This window comes from Argopecten irradians, unplaced genomic scaffold (assembly GCF_041381155.1).
Source record: "Argopecten irradians isolate NY unplaced genomic scaffold, Ai_NY scaffold_0767, whole genome shotgun sequence".
NCBI classification, from domain to species: domain Eukaryota; kingdom Metazoa; phylum Mollusca; class Bivalvia; order Pectinida; family Pectinidae; genus Argopecten; species Argopecten irradians.
The window spans coordinates 1-25260 of NW_027188234.1; the positions used below are offsets into that span (position 1 = coordinate 1).

The window sequence follows — 25260 nt, forward strand, 5'->3', positions numbered from 1 at the left end:
GTGAGCTAGCAGAGTAAAATCAGCGGGGTATGGTTCAGTGAGCTAGCACTTGTAGTGAGCTGGCTTCGGTGGGGTATGATTAAGTGAAGTGCTAGTGGAGCTGGCACGATTAAGACAGTCGGTGGACGGGTGGGTATGGTTCAGTGAGCTGGCACTGTAGACGTCGGTGGGGAGATGGCATTGTAGACGTCGTCAGGAGTAAGACCAAGTAATGAGCTGGCACTGTAGAATTCGGTGGGGAATGTGATCAGTGAGCTGGCAAGTGTAAAGTCAGATTGAGAGTGAGCAAGTTACAGTAGACGGTGGGGTATGGTTAAGTACAGAGCTAAAGTTCGCCGGCGCATAGTTTAGACGTCCGGTAGCAAATGAGTCACTGTCGGAAGTGGGGGTATCATGGATTCATTCAGTGAGTGCAGCTGAGTATAGGTGAAGATATAGTCAGTGAGGAACCCATGTTTGGCGGAGGTATGGATTCAGTGAGCTAGCACCCTAAAGTTGGCGGAGATATGTTCAGTGAGCTAGCACCCTAAAGTTGGCGGGGGTATGGTTCAGTGAGCTAGCACTGTAAAGTCGGCGGGGGTATGGTTCAGTGAGCTATCACTGTAAAGTCAGCGGGGTAATGATTAAGTGAGCTAGCGCTGTAAAGTTGGCGGAGGTATGGTTTCAGTAAGCTAGCACTGTAAAGTCGGCGGGGTATGGTTCAGTAAGCTAGCACTGTAAAGTTGGCGGAGGTATGGTTCAGGGAGCTACATTGTAGCACTGTAAAGTCGGCGGAGGTATGGTTCAGTGAGCTAGCATTGTAAAAGTAGATTCAGTGAGCTAGCACTGTAAAGTTGGCGGAGGTATGATTCAGTGAGCTAGCACTGTAAAGTCGGCGGGGTATGATTCAGTGAAGCATTGTAAAGTTGGCGGAGGTATGATTCAGTGAGCTAGCACTGTAAAGTCGGAGGAGGTATGATTCAGTGAGCTAGCACTGTAAAGTTGGCGGAGGTATGGTTCAGTGAGCTAGCACTGTGAAGTCGGCGGGGTATGGTTCAGTAAGCTAGCACTGTAAAGTTGGCGGAGGTATGGTTCAGTGAGCTAGCACTGTAAAGTCGGAGGGGTATGATTCAGTGAGCTAGCATTGTAAAGTCGGCGGAGGTATGATTCAGTGAGCTAGCACTGTAAAGTCGGAGGAGGTATGATTCAGTGAGCTAGCATTGTAAAGTCGGCGGAGGTATGATTCAGTGAGCTAGCACTGTAAAGTCGAAGGGGTATGATTCAGTGAGCTCAATGAAGCTACAATGTATATTAGAAGGCTCTTGTTCATAGGGTATATGTTAATACAACCTATGTGTACTACTAGAAAGTAGCGGCCCTTTTTTATCTAAATTATCTATCTTGTATAGGAAGTCTCACTTGGATTTGTGAGAGAGTTGTGTGTTCTTAATCAAATTAGAACACAGTTTTAAACTAAAATTAAGATATTGTTTCTTCTGATGTTTACTAGAGGTCAAATGAAGGAGTCAAAGAATCACTGTTGATACATCAACATCTGCTATCATCAGAACAGTTTAAATCCAGTTAAATAATGTCTATTTACTGACCCTTTGTGGATATCATATGCATATGTTTAAGAATTTCATGGAAAGTTTTAACAACACATATATTGTCAGTATCCCATAAATGCAACAACTGCAAGTAACATGATGCTACCCAAGTTGGAACACTAAAGATAATTCTGAAAATGTTCTACATAGTGTAATTGGATCAGGATTTCTTTCCTACTAATTTACAAATAAAAACCTCCATTTTTCATTTCTTTTTTTTTTAGGGTTGACGCATGTCATTCCCTAATTATTTTTTACAAATTCATTATTTCAAATCTAAATCAAGACATTAGGCAATAGGGATGAAAAGAGCACGATTAAGTAACTATTTACTATCAACTTAATGTTTGTTTGGGAAAGTTATTTGCATTGCAAAATAATTTTTTTTCAAATGTCTTAAAAGTGTTTGAATTTGGGTAGTGTGACCTTAGATTGAAACCGGAGAAAAAGTATGTGAAAACCTACTATACAATAACATTACATTTCTCATTATACAGTGTCCAGTCTGTACAAGTTTTGTGTTAAAAGTTTTCTTAAAATAAAACATAAAAAAAAATGGTACTGTGTACATTTATTTTTATTAAATTAATACATATTAAAGATTATCACAGATTTCACATGATTTTACAGCACTGTCACATAAAGTTTGTGATCAACTGTAAATACTAAGTAAATATTTACACAATTTACAAAAAAAAAATACTGTACACACTGGGAACGAATCTGAAAATATGTTTTCCGCATCCAAATAAGGGTCCTAACATTTCACTTAAAAAGTGTTTGGAAAAAGTCACAGCCAGTTTAAATCTATAGACAACGTAATTGATAACTTTCAGATTCAAAAAGGACACTACCACAGGTCAGATTTGTCTTCATAATTGTTTTATGATAAGAACAGAAATTCTGGTGTAAAATTATATAAAAAGCATTTTCTGACGAATTGTGACAGAAAATCTCTATATATGAATTATCACAGTCACAATGGAGTCTGTCATTTGAAAAAATTATCATAAATATTCAAATACATCCGGAATTCTCTCAGAGAATTACAGTATTTGGCAGAGATAATGAAGATAAAGATAAGGAGAAGATAGTGTACCGTTTCAGTACAACAACAATTCTAAATATATTAACAATAGCTATCCAGCAGATTTATGTAAACAAAGATATACTTTAAAAAAAATCTGTTTGTTATGCTATTAGTATATATGTAGAAAAACAATATCTATAGATATTTTTTCATTTTTTCCCCCAAATGTTTTTTTGAAAGACTGATTTTCAAAAGGCAATAAATGCCTTAAAATCAGTAACATAATAAGCACAAAAATTAATGAACATGAAAATAAGATATTCAGCAGGATTTTTCACAATTCACATTTCAACAGAAAATTAGATTTCTATCAGATGGTCATTTTGACAAATATGAAACACAGATTTCGAGAATATGTGAATGTTCTACGCAAGGCTAACTTTCAGATCTTTTCCAATCAGTGTCCTGTGCAGCCTTTAGTAAGATCATAGAATTCTCATGATATTAACACTAGAGTCAAACGTTTGTGTGATCATGCCACTAGCTGTACAGGTGGCAGACGATGAGATGATGGAGGTCGAGAGCCCAAATCTAGGTAGGATATCTCGGAACGTAAACGCTTGATTTCCACCTGCTGCATTTCAATAATTTTCCTTTTCTCCTCCATGTCCTTTTCCATAAGAGCACTTGGTCCTTTAGCTGTGATGGCAGCAATGGCTGCGGTGTCGTTTTTGTTCTTCTTGCTGTGGAGTCCCATGGCTGCCTCAAGATCGTGGATTTGTGTCCTAGCTATCTTCAGCTCACGACGAAGGTCATTAATCTCCTTGATCAGAGACACATTTTCCTGAAAAACAAAAATATTTTATGCATAATATTTCTATCATATAAAAAAGCTCTAATTGAGAAATATATTTTTAGATATTTCTTTCATTACACACGATTAACTAAAATTCTTCAGTGTATAAATTTGTTATCGTTAAGTTTTTTGAGAGTAATGCTCGATTGATTGGTTTAAAAATCCTATTAACTAGGATCAGGGTTCAATTCAAGGAACCATGCTGGTTTAGGAGCTGAAGGAAAACCATAGTTCCCAGAGAATAAAAAAACACTCGAACTCGCAGCAATTCTGTCGTATGGGCGCTGACTGCGCAACCACATTGAGGATTCAAAATACTCTTTGACACCAGAGGTGAAAAGTTGAGGTAATATGTTGGTCCACTTTAGACCATCGCGGCCCTTATAAGAGAAATTAGATGATATTATGATCCTACCTGCATGATTCTGTAACATTGTCTGCCTCGGTGGATTTCTGAATTCCTTCGAAAGCTTTTTACGGAGAGGATGCGACAGATCGTTCAGATGTTCTCGCTGTCTGCTGTACTCTTTCTGTATGTCGCACAGCCCATCCACACTGGCAGATTCCGTCTGTAGTTAAGAAAAAAATATGGTTAGGTTTTATTGATTCGAGTTTTATTTGAAATTCATGCTTCTTTTGCCATTTTTGCAATATTGAGAGATCTGGTCTAGAAACAATGAATTCATGTATAACCTAAAATATCAAGAGAATACAAAAATGTATCGTTTATATCTTTTTTTCAAGAGTAATTATTTTCTCTTCATATCTTAATTAATCACTGTATCATGATCCTAGAATACAAGCAAATTTAATTTTTTGGACAACCTTTAACTTTCTAGATAGACCTTTAAAACAGAGATAACCATTAGTCGTGCGTGTTTACTAACCACATCTTCCTGAACATGTTTAGAATACAGCGCCTTAATGCTCTCCTTCAACATCTTAGGATCCTGTATATAGCCTACACAGTTGTGTAGATCTGTCTTAAATCTCTTCACTACCGCCTCGACGTCACGCACCCTATACAAAAACAAATCAATTTAGCAATATTAAAATTATTTTCATTTGGTTGATATCCAAAAATATGTATACAATGAAAAAGTAAAACTTTAAGACTTAGCATAAGAATCCAAGCTTAGTAGTACAAAAAAATTAAAATGAAATATTAAATAGTTTTAAAAAAAAATTATCAACAAACACTTTGCATTTCACAATATATAATATTTAAAACCTCTGAGAAAAGCTCTCTTGATGATGCTCTTTGAGTGTGACTTGACATTGTGTATTGAGGGTCAGTATGATGACCTTTGACCTACCTTCTGTCTTTCCTGGTGCATTTCCTTGTCTGTGGCTCGTAGTTTCTGTGTGAGCCTCCTTTATACTGTCGTTCCAGTCTGTGTGTTTCCATTGTTTGTGGAACCTACTCGAGCTCGCTCTACCATCATGTAATCCGATGGAAACCACGGTTAATATTACAATATACAGGTGGATGGTTTTGCTTCTACGATATAGCTCTCAAATGACTCAAAAATTGTGAGAATCCTACATAAAATTTAGAAAAAACGTCTGTCATTAAAAAGTAATTGAATTAACCATAATCTCTCCTGTATGAAAATAGGAAACAGGATAATATGACAGATAATAATAAGTTATGCTCTACAATTGTGGATTTTTACCTCTTGAATCTGATCCTTCATCCATCTTTGATATCATCTCACCTTGGCTCAAATCCTGTTTTCTTGACGAATACTTGATCTTATAGTCAAGCACTATAACTTTGAAAGTTTTCTACTAGATTCCTGGTTCATTCTTCATTCAAGTAGTTAGATTCTCTCTATCACTGTTAACAGAATAGTAGGAATCAATAATTTTTAAAATTTTCTATAATACCCACGAGTAAACTGGTAAACCCTAACATTACAATATTGGGGGCTTTTTTTTAATCCCTTTAACAGAAGAGAAAATTTTGATCGAATTAGAAAATTCATGACTGGAAATGATACTTTTCCTCATGGTCTTAGGAGCATTCTCTCTCTTTAATTAAAATGTTCAAAGTGATGAATTTGGAACAAAATATTTGGCGTGAATAAAACTAGTTCTCTGCACTCTTGGCGAGATTTCTCTTATACCGTTCCAATTTACCAAAAACACTACCAGCCTCGTCCCAAAACAATTCCAGCTTATTCGTTCTTGAACCTTATCCAGAATTGTAACGGTCTCTTTCTTGGCTCTCTCGTCTGTACGACCCATAATGTCCTTCATATCCAACCTATCTTCGGATCACATTAGTCCTGTTTTTGTGTCTCCAGCTTTGGAATTTCCTTAATTTCTTAACCTTGCTGAAATCATCAAATTTCTCGCCTGTAAGACTTGTTATAACTACTAAATAAACCCAAAACAAAAAGTAACTCATTAGATGTAGTCATTCTCTAACCCATCAACTTTATCTGTATGTAAATACAACACAACAATAACCTTAAGATTAGCTTTCTGTCAGTATTGAAAAATCTCACTCTTCTCAAAAATCATGTCATGTCTGTTTTAACGTCTTTCTTTGTGTTGAATTTCCATTTTGTACTCGAAATCATGTACATTGAAGGACTACATAGTAAAAGACTTAACAGTCTACTCCTCTCTAAAATATGTTATGCATTAAACGTTTTGAAGCTATAAACATAGATATGCACGCCTAAATTTTATAGTTTATTACGATTTTATGATCTTAATTTACTCCCTTTTTACCCTTATCATTAAATCCAGCTAAGAATTACCTTTTATATTCATAAATGCCACACTTTCCCCTCTAAGGTTTGATGTTGTCCTCTATTCAGCACGGAAGCCTGATCTCGTTGTTATTTTTGAGTCGAGGTATTTTCGATCGGCAAACTTCCTCGATCGGTTTACTTTGTCACTTCGTATTCATCATTCAGCGACTGTTCTTGCTTCATCATGAGGCGCTGTTTTATTCAGATAATGAAAGTTAAAAATTTTAAATGAAAAAAGATCTTATTGTTACCTTTCATTCACAAATATTTAACTCCAGGGGCATGTTCATTAATGCCCTTTCAGGAAAGTTGAGCATTTAAAATGCAAGCGTTTCAATTTCAAAATGTGTATGGTCAGCTTTGAAGGATAATATCTGCGGTACTTTTTAACATTATTGAGATCATTGTTATAAATAATACTGAATTCACAGCTAAAAAAATTATTTAGGTGCAATTATCAAACGGAATATGTTTTCTTCTACAGATACAAACTCTGATTAGTTATATTTTTCTCACCTCTACTACAAATGATAATTCTACACAGAACAGTTACCGCTTTTCAGAATTGGAGTCAAGATAGAGCTAAAATATTTCTGGATTTTAATTTACATCTCAAACGAGCCAAATCATACAGTACTGTCCCCACTTCTTTCAGTTGAGTGGTTTTCTCTTGAAGTTTTTGCTTTCTCGATATATACTCTGTACATATTCTTCTATTGCTCCTCACAGTTTTCACTTTCTTCTTTCTCTTGCAGCAAGACGAATCATATTCCTCCTGCATCTTCATTGTTTTGCTCTGTTGTTTCCTTGGAATTTCTCATTTTCCAACATCAAACTTCTGGTTATTTGGCAGATTCTGACAATTCAATACAAAGATTGGAAGATGAAAACACAAGTTGCTATCAATCAGTTTTTTAACAGACCAACTTATTGTCATATTTTAGTGAAGTCTTTTGTTTCATGAAAGATCAATAAATGGTAAAAAAAAAAAACCTCCTATGATCATTGATAAGTTACTGAAAGTCATTTTATCAAGTTAGTATTTGAATTATTGTGGATAGTTTACTATTGTTATAATCAACCGTCTGAGATCAGCAACCTTCTTTACTAGATGTAATGACATTACAATCGGATGCTGGCTTCAGGGTAGAATAACTCGTGTTACAAATAAACAAAAACCAAGGAGTCATGATTCCAACAAATTTGTCTTACCGAGATAAACAATTTGCTCGCCGCTTGGAGTTCCTTAGTATGTTTGTCCATTACTTCCCTCATTTCTTCCTCATGTTTGGCCCTCCTCTTTATCTTTATCTGTCTTTCAGGACCTGTTAGAATTCAAATAGGATATATTTTGATAATTAGCTTTTGAAAAAAATACGCATGGGAGAAAAAAAAAGAACCAGGTGGTACTTAAAGATTTAGGATAACTAATAAACTTTCCAAGAAATAAGATATTTTTAAAATCATCTAAGTTTTAACATTTATAAACCGCAGTGACAGATATAATAAATTTACCTGATTTTTGGTTTTTAAGGCCTCCATTTCCTGAATAAAACTTTTCTGGTGAGTTCCTTGATCTTTTCGTTGTAGTTCATATCCTTCAGACGGAGCTGATAATCGTTCTCGAGTTTCAGTTCATCATTTCTTGTCTTCAGATCAACTCACATCTATGTGTGTTCTATAAAAAATAAAAAGACAGAATGTTTAAGCTTTATCTTAAATGTAAACTTTTTGATAATAAAGCTAATTCTTTTTTGCTTCTAAATTTTTTTCTATTATTGTAATAGACAGAAATCCACCAAAAAACACTGTATGGACATAAAAATGCTAAAATGGATGAATGTATAAAAAGGGAAAGGAAAATACAAACTTTTTTTGTCTCCTATCTTTTTTTTTTTATGGACTCACCAGCATTTTTCTTAATACTTAATATGGTTCTGAAAATATTTTCTTAATTATGATTTTTTCGATACATTCACACTATTATTATCCACATCTGACGTTACCTTTTTCTTCCAAATCACTTTTAGTGATGAGGATCTCCTCTGCCCAGCCCCACTTCCTTGTCTCTCTTCAGACACGCACGCCCTTCCTTATCCTGGATCTTCATCATAGGATCACAGAAGCATCCTCGGACACTGTAACTAGGTACTGCGTCGTCATAAACTGATTTTTCATCTGTAAGAAAACAATATAATGGGTTAAACTCAAGTCTAATAACAATTCATAAACTTTCGGGTAATATATAAATAAATAAATCTGAAAAGATAACTGAGATAGTTGAATTCCACTACCAGATAAAATCATTATTTTAATTTCAGTATCATTACTATTGTAGAATTTTCAAAAAATTTACCACATTATATTATTTTTGCTATATATATTAAGGAACCTTTTAGTGTAAACTTTAAAGACAGGACATCCCCAAAAAAAAAATTGCGGGGGGGGCTTAAAAGTAGGTACAAATGAATTCTTATAACTCAGATAAAGAAATCAAACCTTCAAATTGAATTGTGTAATTTGCGAACTTATCATCTTTTTTGAATTGGTTTGTTCTTTTACAGTTTAACAAGTGACATTTATATTACTACTTTGATTAAAAATCAGTATTTTTAAATGTTTTAAGGGGTTTACACATCCTCAATAAATAACACTAATATTGTTACCTTGGTTATTTGGCTACCGTGACCAGAATTGTTCTGTCCATTCTCCTGGTGGGTTTTAAGAGGGAAACATTCATTCGACCAAAGTGTTCCTTTCACAGTACCAGCAAACAACATCCTCCACGAATGGGACAATGCCACACTGCTCAACGTCATTTCTCCTGCTTCAATCTGGACGTAGGATCTGCAAGTTTTCCATTAATAAAACTTTTTCATATCATTGAAAAAAATCATATATTGATAAATCTAAATTTTTGTAAACAAGATTTAAAAAGTGAATCCTAGAATATTAAATAATTGTGGGTTTTTTCCACATCAGTTTCATAATGAATATTAATGACGTTAATAAAATAAATGTTGTCAATAAGGGCAAAATTTAAATGATTAATTTTCTTATGGTATCATTTTTCAGTTCAATGTTTGAATATGAAAATTTACCTGTGCGGTCTCGCAATCTCTTTCAAAAGTCCTTGTCAGAACCAACGGCAAATGTGGCTTTTCCGTCTTGGTGTGACAGCCACTCCAGTTATTAGAGCCACAAGATTTGAGCCGTCGCTCTTCTCCAACCCTTTTCCCGGAGTAGGTTTCCCCAATCATAAACGGCTCCATCCCCTCCACAGGCACACCATCTTTGCTGTCGTCAGAGCTCCACACAATCGACCTCACTTTTACCGTTGTGACCTTTCAGGTTTGAGGTAATTTTCGAATGTTTGAAGTGGAGTAGATCTGGATCACATTGCTGTGTACTGCGGCAAAACAAGTGGCCGCCATTGCTGAAGCCACAACTGTAGACAAAGATTAACAGTTGGTCACACAAGACCATGGCTAAATTTTTTACAAATTGTTTCTATATTTGAGTTAAAGTTATTTCCTTTAAAAAAAATTTCAGCAGAAATTATGACACATTCCTGTCACGTTTTTTCAAGTAAAAATTCTAATTGTGTTGGTCAAAACACGGTTCAACATTACTGCTACTGGATATTTCTTACTTCAATATTTGCTTATTGAAAAATAAAAAACAACAAAAAAATCATTTTTTCTAATCAATAAAAAACTTTGGGTACTCTGAAAACAATCTCTTGTTGCATTTATACAGTAATATTTTTGATACAGCATGCCAATTATTTTACCTCTCTACATCCCACTAATGGTGAAATTCTTTAAAATGTTTCCTGATGTACATCATATTAGATGGCTTCATTCTAACGAATCGGAGTTTATCGCTGAAGGAAACAAGGACTGTAAAGAACCAGAAGGGATGAAGGGCAAATACTGTAAAGGCTTCCTCAGCAAAAACTCCTTGTACAGAGCTCAATGGTTACTGCAAAGATAAAATTAAGGTTGTTTTAATTATTCTAAAAATTGTGAAAACAAGTTATGCGTCAACTTACATTAGTTATGGTTGTCTTTTCCCAGGGAAAAATACAAAGGGCATTGATTCTTACCTATTGGGGAGGTAGAGAAATCCAAAAATGATCATGTAAGTAAATTTTCATACCATTTTTCATGTAAAAAAAACTAGGGAAATCAAATTAAAGCCAGGTTTGCAACAGAAAACAAGTATCTGTGACTTATGTACTAAAGTTATGGCAATTTATATAAGGATTAAAAAGTAGATTTTTTTTATATTATGAGTCAGTTGCTGACCCCAGTAGCTTAATGGCATTACTTATATTCCATGTCCTTGGTTTGATTATATTTCTCGAATTTTACATTATCTATTATTAATTAGTTATCGTTACCATTTATCAATTAATTCCAGATGCGGTCTGTTTTCCCATCATGTGTAAGCTAGTTGGCTATCCGAGGCTTTCTGAAACAAACAATCAAGTCCGGTGATTTTGACCGTAATGGAAAAACGGGATGGGCTAAGTACCTCAAAAGTGAGGCCTGATCACCCTAGGCTCTTAAAAAAAGAAGTTCATTATTTTATCAGTGATAGATTCTTATATCTACACTCAGTAGACAGTGTATTCAAATAAGTACAAAAAATTTGGGGAAATGATTTTTTTGCTGTGAGCAGAAATAAAATTCTCATTTAACTGTATGTGAAATATGAATTTAGAATATGGGTAAAATCTATCACGAGAGGACTATCCTGCCAGCCTTTACCTTTCCTAGAATCAGCCCACTTGGCAGTGTAAGGTAGTAAGAGCGCTGACTAAGGTCTGTACTAGGGACACAAGGGTCTCCTCAGACAGGACTGACCCGTCTCGACAAGTTTATCAGCTGCTGCTGGGCTTGGTACGAGGGTCGGCACTGTTGGTTATCTGGTGGGATCTAAAGGAAAAATTATCGTCAACAAATTTGTCATATAGTTAAATTGTACAATTTAACATACAAAAAAAATATTTTTCGATGTTATTCTCTATTTGCATATTTACAGATTGATCTGGCCTTTTGGCAGGTAGGTATTGATTTGTGGACATTCATGGCCCAGATATACATGCATAATGTCACACTTTTAGATAATAATGATGTGAGTTTCACAAAAAATAATGAAGAATCTTTGTTGGTATTAAAAATAATATATCAGCTTTCTAGAAGATTTTTTTTTTGTAATAGATCATGAAATTTTTTATTTTCATTTTATTAACAGAAGTACAGTTTACCTTTATTTCTCTTGTTTTCTTGAAGAAGTCTTTGTCGTCTGTTTTCTCAAACAAATGCACGGTACCAGGACCACAGGAGCAAGCAAATCCCTTAGAGTAAGCAACAATGGCCGACACTTGTGGAATGACTGGGATAGTAGAAACATCCTCTCCTTCATGTGCCCGTCTAAATAGCAAAAGATAATCACATGTAAAATTAATAAATCTATTGACTCTGCCATGTGCTTTTTAATTGGTCTATATTATTATTATATACCTAAAACCTATTGGTATATATGAATTATGCAACTTTCTAAAATCTAATACCAATCACTTTTGTAGCTTTATCAATGTTATAGTTATATATATTGATAAATCAAATCAGAATGAATCAGTCTCTTGTAGATTAGATTAAATGTGATTGGGTCTCAGCTGTCTTGAAAAAGATGTACTCTTCTTTAATAATATTGTCACACTAAATCGAAACACCTTTCTTAAGCTCCAATGCTAGATTCATTCTTAAATCACTTACCCAGCTTCTCTTTGTTGAGCTCCAATATTAAATTCATTCTTCAATTCACCAGCTTCAAATAAGAGAAGTCGCCCAGTGTCTGTACCGACAATGATACGTTCCTCAGAAACCCAGGCGTGGCATAGGTAGTTTTGTGGTTCCATCTTTTGGAAGTTGAAAGTTTTAAGGTTTCCTTCACTGTAGCGGAAATGTTTGAAGATACCATTTCCGACAACACAAAGCTGAGTGTTGTCCTGAGGGTTGAAGCTGACCTGTGTACAAAGAGATGATAATCATTACAAACAAAATGAAGATAATTGAAATTAAAAAAAAAATTCTATCTATTTTATCAGTATTTTCATTTAATTCTTCAAAGACATTTTACTTTAACTTGAAATAATTATCTTGCATAAAAACGAAAAGGAAATTAAAAATTAGATCAAACTTTTTCATTTTGATTTGTCAATATCTTCACCTTAGAGAAAAAGTAAAAGGCATGCATAGCTGTAAAAGATTACATTGACAATATCTTGATAAAGATGTTTAACAAAGCGTCTGTATACCTGATATACTGGTGGATTGGTCTGGGGATTAGATGTTTTTGTGACTGCCATTACTTTTGATTTCTCCCATGTCCAATAAAGCAATGTATAATCAGGTTTTCCCGCCTTGAGCAACCAAGTATTTGGAATCTGGTGAAAATGCCAAGCTGACAAATTCATTTGACTGAACATCTGGTGAGCTCAGAACCTTCCTTTTCCTCAGGCTATGAAGATCATAAATAGTAATTGTTGGTTTCTCTCCTTTCTCAGCAATTGCTACATATCTTCTGTTAGGACTGACAGCTAATGCTGTCATCCCTTCACTTTTATCTGTGCCAGGAATGAATTTCTGTGATTTTTGGTCAATATTGTATAGAATACAATTTGCCCCAGAGGGGTAAACAATGGTCTGTTCATCATGATAGCAAATGTTACCAGTCACACCTGGCTTGAGACCAAAGATGTGCTTGGCTTGTGCAATTGCTATTGACATGTTTGTTTTTGTTCCTCACAACCTGAAAACACAAAAACGTTATTAGAAACAAGTCCATTGATATAATGCAGCTGGTTATTTGAAGGTGGGTGCGATAGAATTTCTGAACTATCTCAAGTTAACTAAATATCTAATCATCCAGTATCAATGCCATTCAATGGGCAATATAATGGCAACAATTTTTCTCGTGGCTGTATAATGGGACTAATTCACATACCACGTGATACCCGATAACGATTGTGCGGGACTAATATCTCTTGTTAATCTCTCCACTGAAATGACGTTACCATCACCAATAGAAACAATAGTCCCGCTCAAACATTATCTGGTATCACATGGTACATGAATGAGTCCCATGGTAAAACTAAAAGTTATTAAAAGTACTCAGTGGCCTTATGTCGGATGCTTAATATAATTTGTAAATCGGGAAAAAGTGTTATTTTAACAATATCAACAACAAAACAATTTATGAGAGCTCTCAGTATCTGTCACCAATAATATACACAAACTTCTAAGTAACCCTGACTAACCCACGACTTTGATAACAAGTAGATGATGAATATATATATATATATATAGCTAGAGCAGTGTCACAAATCCAAGACATACAATTTGAAAAAAAAAAAAAACAAGCGTGAATGGTGTGAGTTATGTGTGGTAGTAAATTAAAGGAAAGAACCTAAGATCTCCACATAGTAGATCCATAAATTACATAATAAACATGCCTTTCTTTATGACACATACGTAAAATGAATAGACTTACAGGATTGTCTACATATTTTGTATGTAGAATGTGCAATATGCATATGACTATGTAACTTTGGATTCCTTCTATTTTATTTTCCAGACGAGTGTCTGCTGATACACAATATTCAAATTATTCTTTTACATAGCCTATGTTTCATGTGGATAAATAATTGTATAATCTGTAACAGATTACTGATATACGTTAAAATTAGGAATGCCGGGACTGTCGTACTATGATGTCGTACACACACCATGTCAGGCAGGTGTGTGTACAACTGTGTACAGGAAAACTGATCATTCAGCCTCACAGGTAAAATCTAATACATGCGTTTGATGCAATATATGCATCTGATTATATCAGTTTTATTCGTGTGTCTAGATCGATTATCACAATAACAACATATCGAGATAAACAAAATTAGACGGCACGACGTTACGTTGTCACCAAACATAAACACATTAGGAATCAGGTGAAAAAACCACCGTTTGCATTCTCTAATGAAATTCTAGATGATCTACCGCATTCTAATTACATTACAAATGAAGCGATATTGATTCCTATTCTGTAAATTAGATTGCTTGCACATATACTTGCCTTAGTTGCTGGATTTTCACTAAAATCAAGGTATCATCGATACCTGTTGAAGTTGTTGAATGTGGTTGCTGTTGGATACAATGCGCGGGCAATTAGGATTTCCGTTTCCTGTTTTCGACATCAAAATCGCGCTCAGTTGAATGTTTGCGCTTAACTAAACTCATAGCTGTAATACTCAAACATTTTACATATTAAGATTCCGATGTGAATCGAAAACGAAACAAGACTGAGATAAGTATGCCGTGTCGAACAAACGGTATTTTTAGGTCCTTTCGTTTGTTTACGGTGGCAAGACTTAATCATACAAGCTCCTCATGTTCGATGTATACATCTGTTCTAAACAAATGCATGTCACCAAGAAATATCCTCCTATCAAACCAATGCGTGTTGGCCTACCAGTCAAGATGGCCAAAGTCAAATTTATTGTGTAAAGAAAATTTTCGTTATTGTGCTACATCTTGTGATAATAATTCAAGTGAACATATTCTCGGTGATTCCGTGTCTTTTATGACTACAACTGATTCACAAACTGCTTCAGAACTCCAACCTTCTATGTATGTGTATAAAAACTTCATATCACCAGATGAAGAACAACAATTATTCAACGAAATCGAGCCATATATGAAACGACTTCGGTATGAATACGACCATTGGGATGGTGTAAGTATAACAGTTCTGAAGTAGTTGAATTTAATCAATATTTGATTAAGTTATGACAAACATCAAGTGTCAGTGTATTGAAGTATGTGCACGACTGCATGTGCATTCAATGCAGGACAGTCTTGTAGTGCATTAATTTAATTTTATGGGTGATTCATATTATATGCAAGATTAATTTTATCTGTCATTCTTAAAATAATTTTACATTAAATGTCATTTAGCAGTTTTGTTACAAAGAGCTCAATAGATATATGTACTGTATTCGACCCAATAAGCGCTGAAGGGCGCTTATAGAATTGAAGGAAATAAGTGAGGGGGGAGCTTAATGAAAATGTAACAGGAGAGGAGAAAATGTAGCGGCCAGAACGAACTTTGGACCCTTCGAACACGAGCCGAGTGCTCTACCGACTGAGCTACCTGGTCACCAATGATTGACCCAGTCCGATCCTGCTACACACCTCCATTCTTTCTCAAAGTCTTCACCCTTAAGACATACGAGACCCTTACACCATCACCAACAGTTATTTAGTTGGGGTCCAATTTTGTAACAGGAGAGGAGAAAATGTTGCGGCCAGACCAGGATTCGAACCTTTGACCCTCTGAACACTTGACGAGTGCTCTACTGACTGAGCTACATGGTCACCCATGATTGACCCAGTTTAATCCCACAACAGAAACAAATGGAAACCAACAATGTTTTAAGATTTTCAGTCTGTATTAAATTTGAAGTAAGTGAAATTGAAGCCTAAAAGGGGAGAGGCACTTATTGAGTCGAATACGGTACTTTTTCACTTTTTGGGTCAAATAAGGTACTTTGTGTTACCTCCTTTAGCATGAATGAGACATATCAATGTCTATTAAAGATTTTAACACAAAATGTCTTTGTTATGTAATTTATAAACTGTGATCATTTTCTTCCTTTGAGTATATATACATTACTAGTATAATTATTTACAGGCTATTCAAGGGTACAGAGAAACTGAGAGGAGAAAATGGACTAAGAAAAATGAAGCTGTTTTAAAGAGAGTTGGGGACCTAGCATTTCCCCCTGATGTACAGCCCTTGGCACACGTCCACATCCTAGATTTGAGCAAAGATGGACACATAAAACCACACATAGATGCTGTTAGAGTATGATTTCATTGCTTGTACTTTTTCCTTAACAGATAGTTTTATTTTTTCAAATTACAACATGCGAAATTTACATGTAAATATATTTATAAATTATAATTAGAGAACACAGGGACACAAACAATAGTGATTTTTTTTTTTTAAATACACAAATGTACTGAAATAAGAATTTATCTTGTCTAATTCAAAACGCATGAAAGAATGCAAAGAAACCCTTTTGATTTGTTTTCCTTCAATAGTTTTTACTGACTGGTAGAATTAGACAGATTTTTTTTTTGTATTTGATGAGTTATTGTTTGTTACACAAAATATTTAAGAACATCATTGGAGACTTAGGATTGATTGCACTATGTTACACTTGTCACCAATTCAGAATGACCATCAAAATAATTTAAATTTTGCAGGGTTTTCCAGTTTATAAAGTCTATGATAGCAAGATTCCACTGTAGAAGTACATTACTTATTGCTAATAATTAAGTAAAAACTACACAGATCCATATTTTGGTTTATATTGTAGTTTTGTGGTAGCACGATAGCAGGGTTGTGTTTACTATCCCCTTGTGTGATGCGTCTTGTCCACGATAAAGATAAACAGCGATGGGCAGACATTCTTCTAGACAGAAGATCTCTCTACATAATGAAGTAAGAAAGAAGAAAAAAGTTAAATAAAGATTGTCTTAATAACAAACTATTTCACAGTTTCACTGGTAGCTGGCTTAATTGTCAGTCTGGAGACTAACAGGACAATTAAACAGACTCCAAAGTATTGATGCATTTTCAGCTTTTCCCCCTACACCAACAACTACAGTCTTTTTCATAAAGAAGAGGGGAAATGGGATTCCTGTGGGAGTAATTTGACCAGATCTGGTTTGGTGGAAAGTGAATTAATGTAGTACTTACACAGTGTTCTCCCTTCTCCCTGAGGATATTGTCAATTGAGAAGTGTAAAGTATTATTAGCTGTTATAATAACGAGGTAAAAATAAGTTCCTCCATGTCCCCTTGTTCTTATATTGTATAATGCATAAACTTCCCATATACATTTATAGTACCTAGGAATTCTTTATATTACAAACTAATGTAAATAAAAGTTCATAAAAGAATGTTTTGTTGTCTTACAGGGATGCTGCCAGATATGATTATACACATGAAGTGCTATCAAATGAGGAGTCTGTTTTCAATGGTCACCCTGTGCCCAAGGATAGACGGATATCAGTGATAATGCGCAATGAACCTGTCGAATGAGTCTTTTAAATGTTAATATTTATTTTTAATAAAGCATTTCTTTGTTTTAATTTGTGTTTGTATCCTCTATCTAAAGCCGTGGCAAATGTCATTCAATGAAAGAAAGACATAAAACAGTGATTCTTCTGGCTCAACGATAACTGCAATATTGTAGCTCAAAAGACTTTTTGACAGATAGAAGTGTCGTGTTTAGAAGAGGCCATAAGGATGAGTCAAGTGAAAGATGCATATTACCATTTTGGCTTCAATTCAATGCTCACCCCTGTGAGGAAGACACTGGATTCTGTCTTCTGCTGATCAATGCTCACCCTTGTGCGGAAGACACTGGATTCTGTCTTCTGGCTGAGACACATCATAGTATGTAAATTCCTGCTTAGCACTCCGCACCAAGCATGAGGAGTGGGGCGACTGGCTTAGCTGTAGTCAGCTAGTACAAAATGATAATGATAGGGTGAAGTTTGTTTGCTCCGTGTCTTTGACGGGCATGCTTAAGTGAGAGCATTTTAAAAATGAACAATGGTACCACTCTAACAAAGAGGCCCAACACGACCGCATGTCCATCAAATTGTGTGTTCAATCTATCTCAATATTAGACTTGCATGAATAGAATATTGTAGGTGCTTTTTGAGGAAGAGTGGTTACACATTTCATTCGTCAACTTCATACAATTTGGGAACTCTACGCCAGACTTTCTGGGAGATCACTAGAATAACTCCCTCTGTGAAATAGGAAAACTTTTTAAAGTAAACTTGTCAAAATAAAAAATGAACACCTCTTGTCATATTTGTGACCCGTTCCCTTTATCAGTGACCCGGATATACATTTTAAATATACCTGTATAATTCGTTTTAAAAACCTCGGTACCCTTCACATATAAGCAAGGGTATATAGAATAGACACTGTTTAAAGTCAGTTTTTGTCGGTTTAATTGTTTGACTTTAATGTCGTATAACTCGTATTCCAGGCCAGGCAAGCTTTACAACCCAAATATCGGGTATACTTTTCTTAAAGATATCGGCTTTTATTAATTCACTGTATTGATATATTTTGCAAATATGTGATCAATTTGTCAAATATGGTTGGTATCCGATTTCTTTTACCAATAATGACATTAACAGATGGAATGTCCATCTGTCCGTTTCTAAAAGTTCTAACGGACAAAACTCCTTCTTCAAAACCTAAGTAGCTGACTGACGTTTAAAATTGTAAGGACAGTAACATATTGTTCTAAATAATGTCTTCAATGGGCTTTATTAAAACATGATGATAGATAAATTAAGTTTGTTAAATAAAGCTTAATCAACTTGGAAAAGAATGTACTACACATCATACTACGCCTAGCTCATTATCAATATTTTTTGGCGGGATAAACTTTAATGGATATCCCTGCTGCAAAATAATTGTCTATCACGACGTTAACATACATGTACTGAGCGATTCGTGGCTAAATTTAAATTTTTACTTCACATTTATATTTTATGTGTTGATATAAAATGATTAAACATGGCAACAGAATCATACGCTTATAGAATCTAACATCATGCACTTTCTCTGAAAATTAATTTGGAACTACCAGAGATTTAATTAAATTATCTATGTCTGGGAATTACAGCATAATTTCACCTGACGCCTGTGATTTCACCAACACATGATTACTCAAAAATTCCAATTAATTGATTATTCATAATATAAACAAGGAGCCGCAAAGCTTGGCATTATCCCCCGCGCCCAGTTGTGTATGAAAGCTCAAACATAAAATAAATGAAGCTCATTGTAACTAAGAGTTTAAATCTTGATACAACTAGAGCACTAGAAATAAGTTTCCATGGTAACAGAAAAAGAAATAGAAAGGAAACTTTAAAGTTCCCATTAGCACAACTAGAGCACTAGCCTAACATGTACAGAAAGTTTCGTGTAGCCAAGTTGAATGGTTTTCGATTATAGCCCGGAATAGAAAGGAAACTTTAATAATATGGTATTTTTTTAATAAATTTCCATGGTAACAGAAAAAGTATTGAAAATGGAAGGTTCCCATTAGAAAAAGGCACAACTAGAGCACTAGCCTAACATGTACAGAAAGTTTCGTGTAGCCAAATTGAACGGTTTTCGAGTTATAGCCCGGAATAGAAAGGAAACTTTAATAATATGGTATTTTTGAATAAGTTTCCATGGTAACAGAAAAAGTATCGAAAATGAAAGGTTCCCATTAGCAAAAGGCACAACTAGAGCACTAGCCTAACATGTACAGAAAGTTTCGTGTAGCCAAGTTGAACGGTTTAGGAGTTATAGCCCGGAAACGATACCCGGACGGACGGACGGACGGACGCACGCACGGACGGACGGACAGAGCCCAAATCAATATCCCCCGCAAACGCGTTTCGCGGGGGATAAAAAACTGCATGTCCGTCTAGTTATTACGGTCGAACCGGTTGATCCGTCTTTTGTATACCCCTTGGTGCCCCTTGGGTATTAGTGTACAGTAAGACCGAATGGCCATGGGTGAGATTTTCATTAAGCAGAAAGCCCCTGTTTTATTATATGCATAAAAAAAATAAAAAATGTATATATCCTAAAATTGGTGAATTCAATCTAGAGAATTATATGCAGGCTTCACATTTGCATAAAGAAATTCCCCAAAATGGGTTCGAGATTAATGGTTTAGAGGGTATCCGAATGTGCGTCTAAGATGGAAAAACTCAATACTGTAGCAGCAGAAATTGATAGCTGGGGTACGAGGTAAGATTGCTCAAAAGTTTAATGATATACCTATGTCGAAATAGGCTCTGTTCCGCTATCACGGCAGTGATGCTTGGTTTTTAAACTGTGTTCAAGAAAAAAAATTCTCCTAGAGGGGGTGTAATTTTGGGTTAAAAATCCCAATTTTTTGCATTTTTTCAAAAAAACAAATTTGGTTACCATGGTTTTTACAGGCTCACAAAACCACAAAAAGCGGACCTGTCCAAAATTGAACTCTGCATAACTATTGCAAATGTTGTGTAGATTAAAAAATATATATACTTTTATATAGATGTTATTTAAGGTTAAAAAGCTGTGTGTACATAATTAAAGCCTGCACTTTATTTTGCTGAATTTTTCAAATCTACTGTACACTGCCACCTTGGTGCAATAATAGACTGGTTCCCGCCTCAGTTACCTCCCTTGCGTACGCTTCACTGAGGACCGGTGGACCGAGAGACCACAATTAACTCTGCTATATGTTTCATTGTAACGTTAAAATTCATAATAAATTCCCAAAAATTTCGTTGACAAGTTTCCATCTAACCTGGTCAAGGTCAATATCCGAGGAACAAATTCTGAAAGTTTCAACCTAGCATGACCGGCATTTTCTCAAGATATCTGTCATCAAGTGTCACCATGTGCCAATTATATACATCCGGGTCATGGGTTGGGGTCAAAACAGGACTTTTTACACAGGATCCTGGAGCAATAAAAACATAAGAAAATTCAGTATTTTACACTATAACAGTTAATTTGACATATACACTACACATCTACATTAAATTTGTTGGCAAATACCAAGTTCACAGGGGCATGCTGCATGTTTTCATAAAATACATACATTTCTGAAGGGACTTCATTCGTGGGTACTGAAACCGGAAGTATGTAATTGTGGTCTCAGTCCTATTATAGGAGACTAAATTTTTTGAAAAATATAAAATAGGTATTTTCATAAACTAGAAGCTATTTGCAACAACTCTGTGAAAACAGAATTACTCTAAGACAAATAGAACATGAGTTAGAGAGACTTTAATTACCCCCCCTTACACTGAGAATCCTTGCCCAATTTTACACACATTTACATTACATATTTCACTTAACATGTGTTAGGAAAAATGAAACAGATTTTTCAATAATTGACATATTTCAGTTCTGTAAACTGAAATCAAATCTGCAATAATTTCTGCATATAATGTTTACAGACTGGTTTTTCATATTAAGTTTTAACTTTAATTTAAAACAAACTTAAAACAATTTTTTGAAAAATTTCCCAAAGTTTTGAATTTAAATGAATATTTACAATGTTTTTTAAGCACTAATAATCCTCAGATGAGACAAGAAATTATCTATAGACAACAGTAAAGACTTCCATTGACCAATCACAGCAAATGACCACCCATGGCCTCACTAACAGACACTTGTATACAGACAGCACTTAACCCTATGTGCCAAAGGCAGGGGGGGTGCCCTGTAGGGCTTTTATCTTAAATGACAAGGCTCTCACAGCTTCTGAAACACAACTGATGATTGTTCTGATACAGACAATGATTGTGTATATCACAATATTTACACATCACCTAAATTCATTGTCCTGAGAACTTCTGACCAGTACAGACTGACCACTGCTACTTGCAACAGTAAAAGCCAACATGAAAGGAGAAAGATTGAGAAGACAAACTTATTTCAAGCCTGGGAATGTACCAACAAATAAGGGACAGACATCAGGGAAAGAATCCAACACACCTGTACCAAGGGAAACGACACCAGTGCTTACCAGAAGACTGACTACCAAGGAAATGGAGCTGGTAACCAAGCCTAGTTCAGACGGCCTATCCCTGGTATCTGCTGACTCTGAAGACCGACCCTGTCCAACAAGGATCCTGCGTCCTGCATGCAGTCCACCAAAAGAGCCAGACTCTGAAATTCCTGAAATAGAAGGAAACCGAATTGTAGATGTTGTGCTCATGGTGGAGATGTGGAACAATGTGATAAGCCTCCATGCCTCACAGACAGACCAGAATTGCCAAGTACCAGACTTTAAACTGGACACTGAGCGTAGGAGGGCCCTGGGATGGAGCTGTGCTGTAAAATGTGAGAAGTGTCAATACAGGTCACCACTGTACAAGCTGTACAGGGAAGCGGACTCGAACAAGCGCGGACCAAAGCCAGCCTTAATCAACAAGTACCTGCCCTCAGCTTTGTGTGGCCAGGCTGTCAGCACCAAAGGAGCCCGACTGATTTTAGGGCACCTGAATATACCAGCAGGAGCCAAGAGTGGAATGCAGCGCCAAGCAAACCAAGTGTCCAGAGATATTACAGCCTTGAATAAAATAGACATGTCAGAGAAGACCAAACTGGTGGTAGAAGCCAACACCCTGAGAGGAGACGAGTCACCGAGCACCATTGGACTAGCAGTAGATGGCCGATACAACAGCACAACATTTGGCAGTGCTAAGAAGCCCGGACTGAATGCCTCTCAGGGAATCAGCCTCGGTATCGAGACATGTACACCAAAAAAGTACATACTGGGCCGTGCTCTGCACAACAAACTGTGCTGGACAGGTGCTTGGCTGAGAGGGAAAGGCTATGACGTCAAGTGTCCTGGTGGTCACCCTGACTGTACAGCCAACATCGAACGACATGACGGCCTTTCCGAGTATGCCATGGGAAAGGACATCGGAGACCAGCTTACCAGTCAGGGTGTGCTGATAAGATATGCTACGACAGATGGGGACGGAACGGGAGCCAAAGGCCTGGAGGAAGCCATGAAAGCCTTGCATCCAATGTGGAAAGTGGAGAGACTGGCTGACCCAACACACGTTGGCAGAGCACTGTTCCGGAAATGCAACAGTGCTAAGTTCAGCGAGTCCATGTTTCCAGGCCGTACCAGACAGATGAGAGCACATGTGCAGAAGATATTTTCACAAGACTTGAAAGCCAGAAGTAGTTTGGTTTTCAAGTCATTGATGAAAACACACAAGGGAGACATAGACACTATCACAAGCCTGTTACCCTCCGTGCTAGATGCCACTGTTTCGTGCTATGCTGGTGACTGTGCCAAATGCAAACAACATTCTGTAGTGTGCTCTGGAGATGACGGCGACAACTGGTGGCTACGTTCAATGTTCCTGAGTTCGAACCAGATACATCACCTTCAGATGACACCAGAAGACCAGAGTTTACTATTGAGCTCCTCAAAATGAGACTCAGCACAGAAGCTGTCACATCAATGAGGCTAAACACATCGACCCAGAAGAATGAAGGCTGTCACCGGAGCATAAATGTGGCTCTACCAAAGCACCAGAACTTCGGGAGAAATGCAGAGGGAAGATTGGATAACACAATATTAACACTTAACAACACCGCAGGCATAGCCATACAGCAGAAAGTTCAATATTTTGGTGGTACTCTGTGTGGGAAGGTCAAGCACAAGCTCAATCAACTCAGCACAGAGGAAATCTATCAACGGGAATACCAATACAAACCAACGGTCCAAAAGAGAAGTCTGGCATCAGTAGCTGAACAGTATAAGGAACATGCAAAAAAGTCCAAGTCTGCTCGGAAGTCCGACTACAGGAAAGGCCAGCTGGATCCCACCATTCACCAATGCAGGGGAGACAATCAACCTCAGGATCACCAATACTGAGAAGGAGTGACAAAGAGAATTTATTAGAGACATTTTGGTTACAATAACATCTGAATTCTGAATTAACCAAAATATGTAACAAAAAATGTTTCATATATATGACTACCTAAAGAGGGAACCTCCACGTGGTGGTAGTCGGACAATGTTGTGTCCTTGACACAATAGCTAATACCCTCAAATGACAAATAAATAAATAAACAATCAAATTTTCAAATCAAGCATACATTCCCTAAACCCCAAATGACCAGAACATACACCTGAATTTAAACAATGCTGTCTATTATTGTTAATATAATGTGGTTCAACACTAATATGGTCAGTGTTCACACATAAACTATTATGACACAGGTGTGAGCAATCAGCATCACTTTTCAAATTCAAATCTTTAAGAAACACAATAACTGCAAGCCTATGTGCATGCTTCTTCTTCCATTTCAAATCTACTGGGTCCTTAAATGAAATTAAGCCATATTTCCTGTTTTTTGTTAATGATCCTGTCCAAATCCTGCAGAGTCCATTTTCCTGGCTTATAGTTGAATTTTCAAACACTTTGTCCTGATACAATTTGAAAAAATCCTCCATTTTAACTTTTAAATTATGGTGTAGGAATACATAAAATTACAATATATGCTAATTAGATCCTAAATATAGCTGTCATTTGACATGAATCAAATAAAATAAAAAACATTTTAAAATTTTAATTTTAATTTTAATTTTAAGTTAAATTTGTAATCATTTCTTAACAGAACTTTAACAGCTAGTAGGTCATATCTATTTGTACAAGTCTGCCAATTTTCAAGACATTTGGTTAAAAAATGTGGATCTGAGACAGAAAAATGTGAATTCTGAAGCTTTTCATTAAGGACCGAGACCACAATTAACTCTGCTATATGTTTCATTGTAACGTTAAAATTCATAATAAATTCCCAAAATTTCGTTGACAAGTTTCCATCTAACCTGGTCAAGGTCAATATCCGAGGAACAAATTCTGAAAGTTTCAACCTAGCATGACCGGCATTTTCTCAAGATATCTGTCATCAAGTGTCACCATGTGCCAATTATATACATCCGGGTCATGGGTTGGGGTCAAAACAGGACTTTTTACACAGGATCCTGGAGCAATAAAAACATAAGAAAATTCAGTATTTTACACTATAACAGTTAAAATGACATATACACTACACATCTACATTAAATTTGTTGGCAAATACCAAGTTCACAGGGGCATGCTGCATGTTTTCATAAAATACATACATTTCTGAAGGGACTTCATTCGTGGGTACTGAAACCGGAAGTATGTAATTGTGGTCTCAGTCCATCAGTGAAACAAATTTCTAATATATAAAATAGGTATTTTCATAAACTAGAAGCTATTTGCAACAACTCTGTGAAAACAGAATTACTCTAAGACAAATAGAACATGAGTTAGAGAGACTTTAATTACCCCCCCTTACACTG

General features: G+C 35.9%; 1 protein-coding gene and 2 pseudogenes across 1 annotated transcript; 1 reads left to right on the top strand and 2 right to left on the bottom strand.

The window, feature by feature from the left end:
* Positions 1-2148: 2148 nt before the first annotated feature.
* Positions 2149-14548, bottom strand: LOC138313607 (cilia- and flagella-associated protein 57-like; annotated as a pseudogene).
* Positions 14549-14553: 5 nt separating this feature from the next.
* LOC138313606 (alpha-ketoglutarate-dependent dioxygenase alkB homolog 7, mitochondrial-like) lies at positions 14554-17467 on the top strand. The gene is made up of 4 exons (XM_069253966.1): positions 14554-15042; positions 16000-16173; positions 16691-16815; positions 17294-17467. Exons 1-4 carry the CDS (start codon positions 14620-14622, stop codon positions 17415-17417), a joined length of 846 nt encoding a protein of 281 aa, XP_069110067.1. The 5' UTR covers positions 14554-14619; the 3' UTR covers positions 17418-17467.
* A 4662-nt stretch (positions 17468-22129) lies between these two features.
* On the bottom strand, positions 22130-23336 carry LOC138313609 (uncharacterized; annotated as a pseudogene).
* Between the last annotated feature and the right edge of the window lie 1924 nt (positions 23337-25260).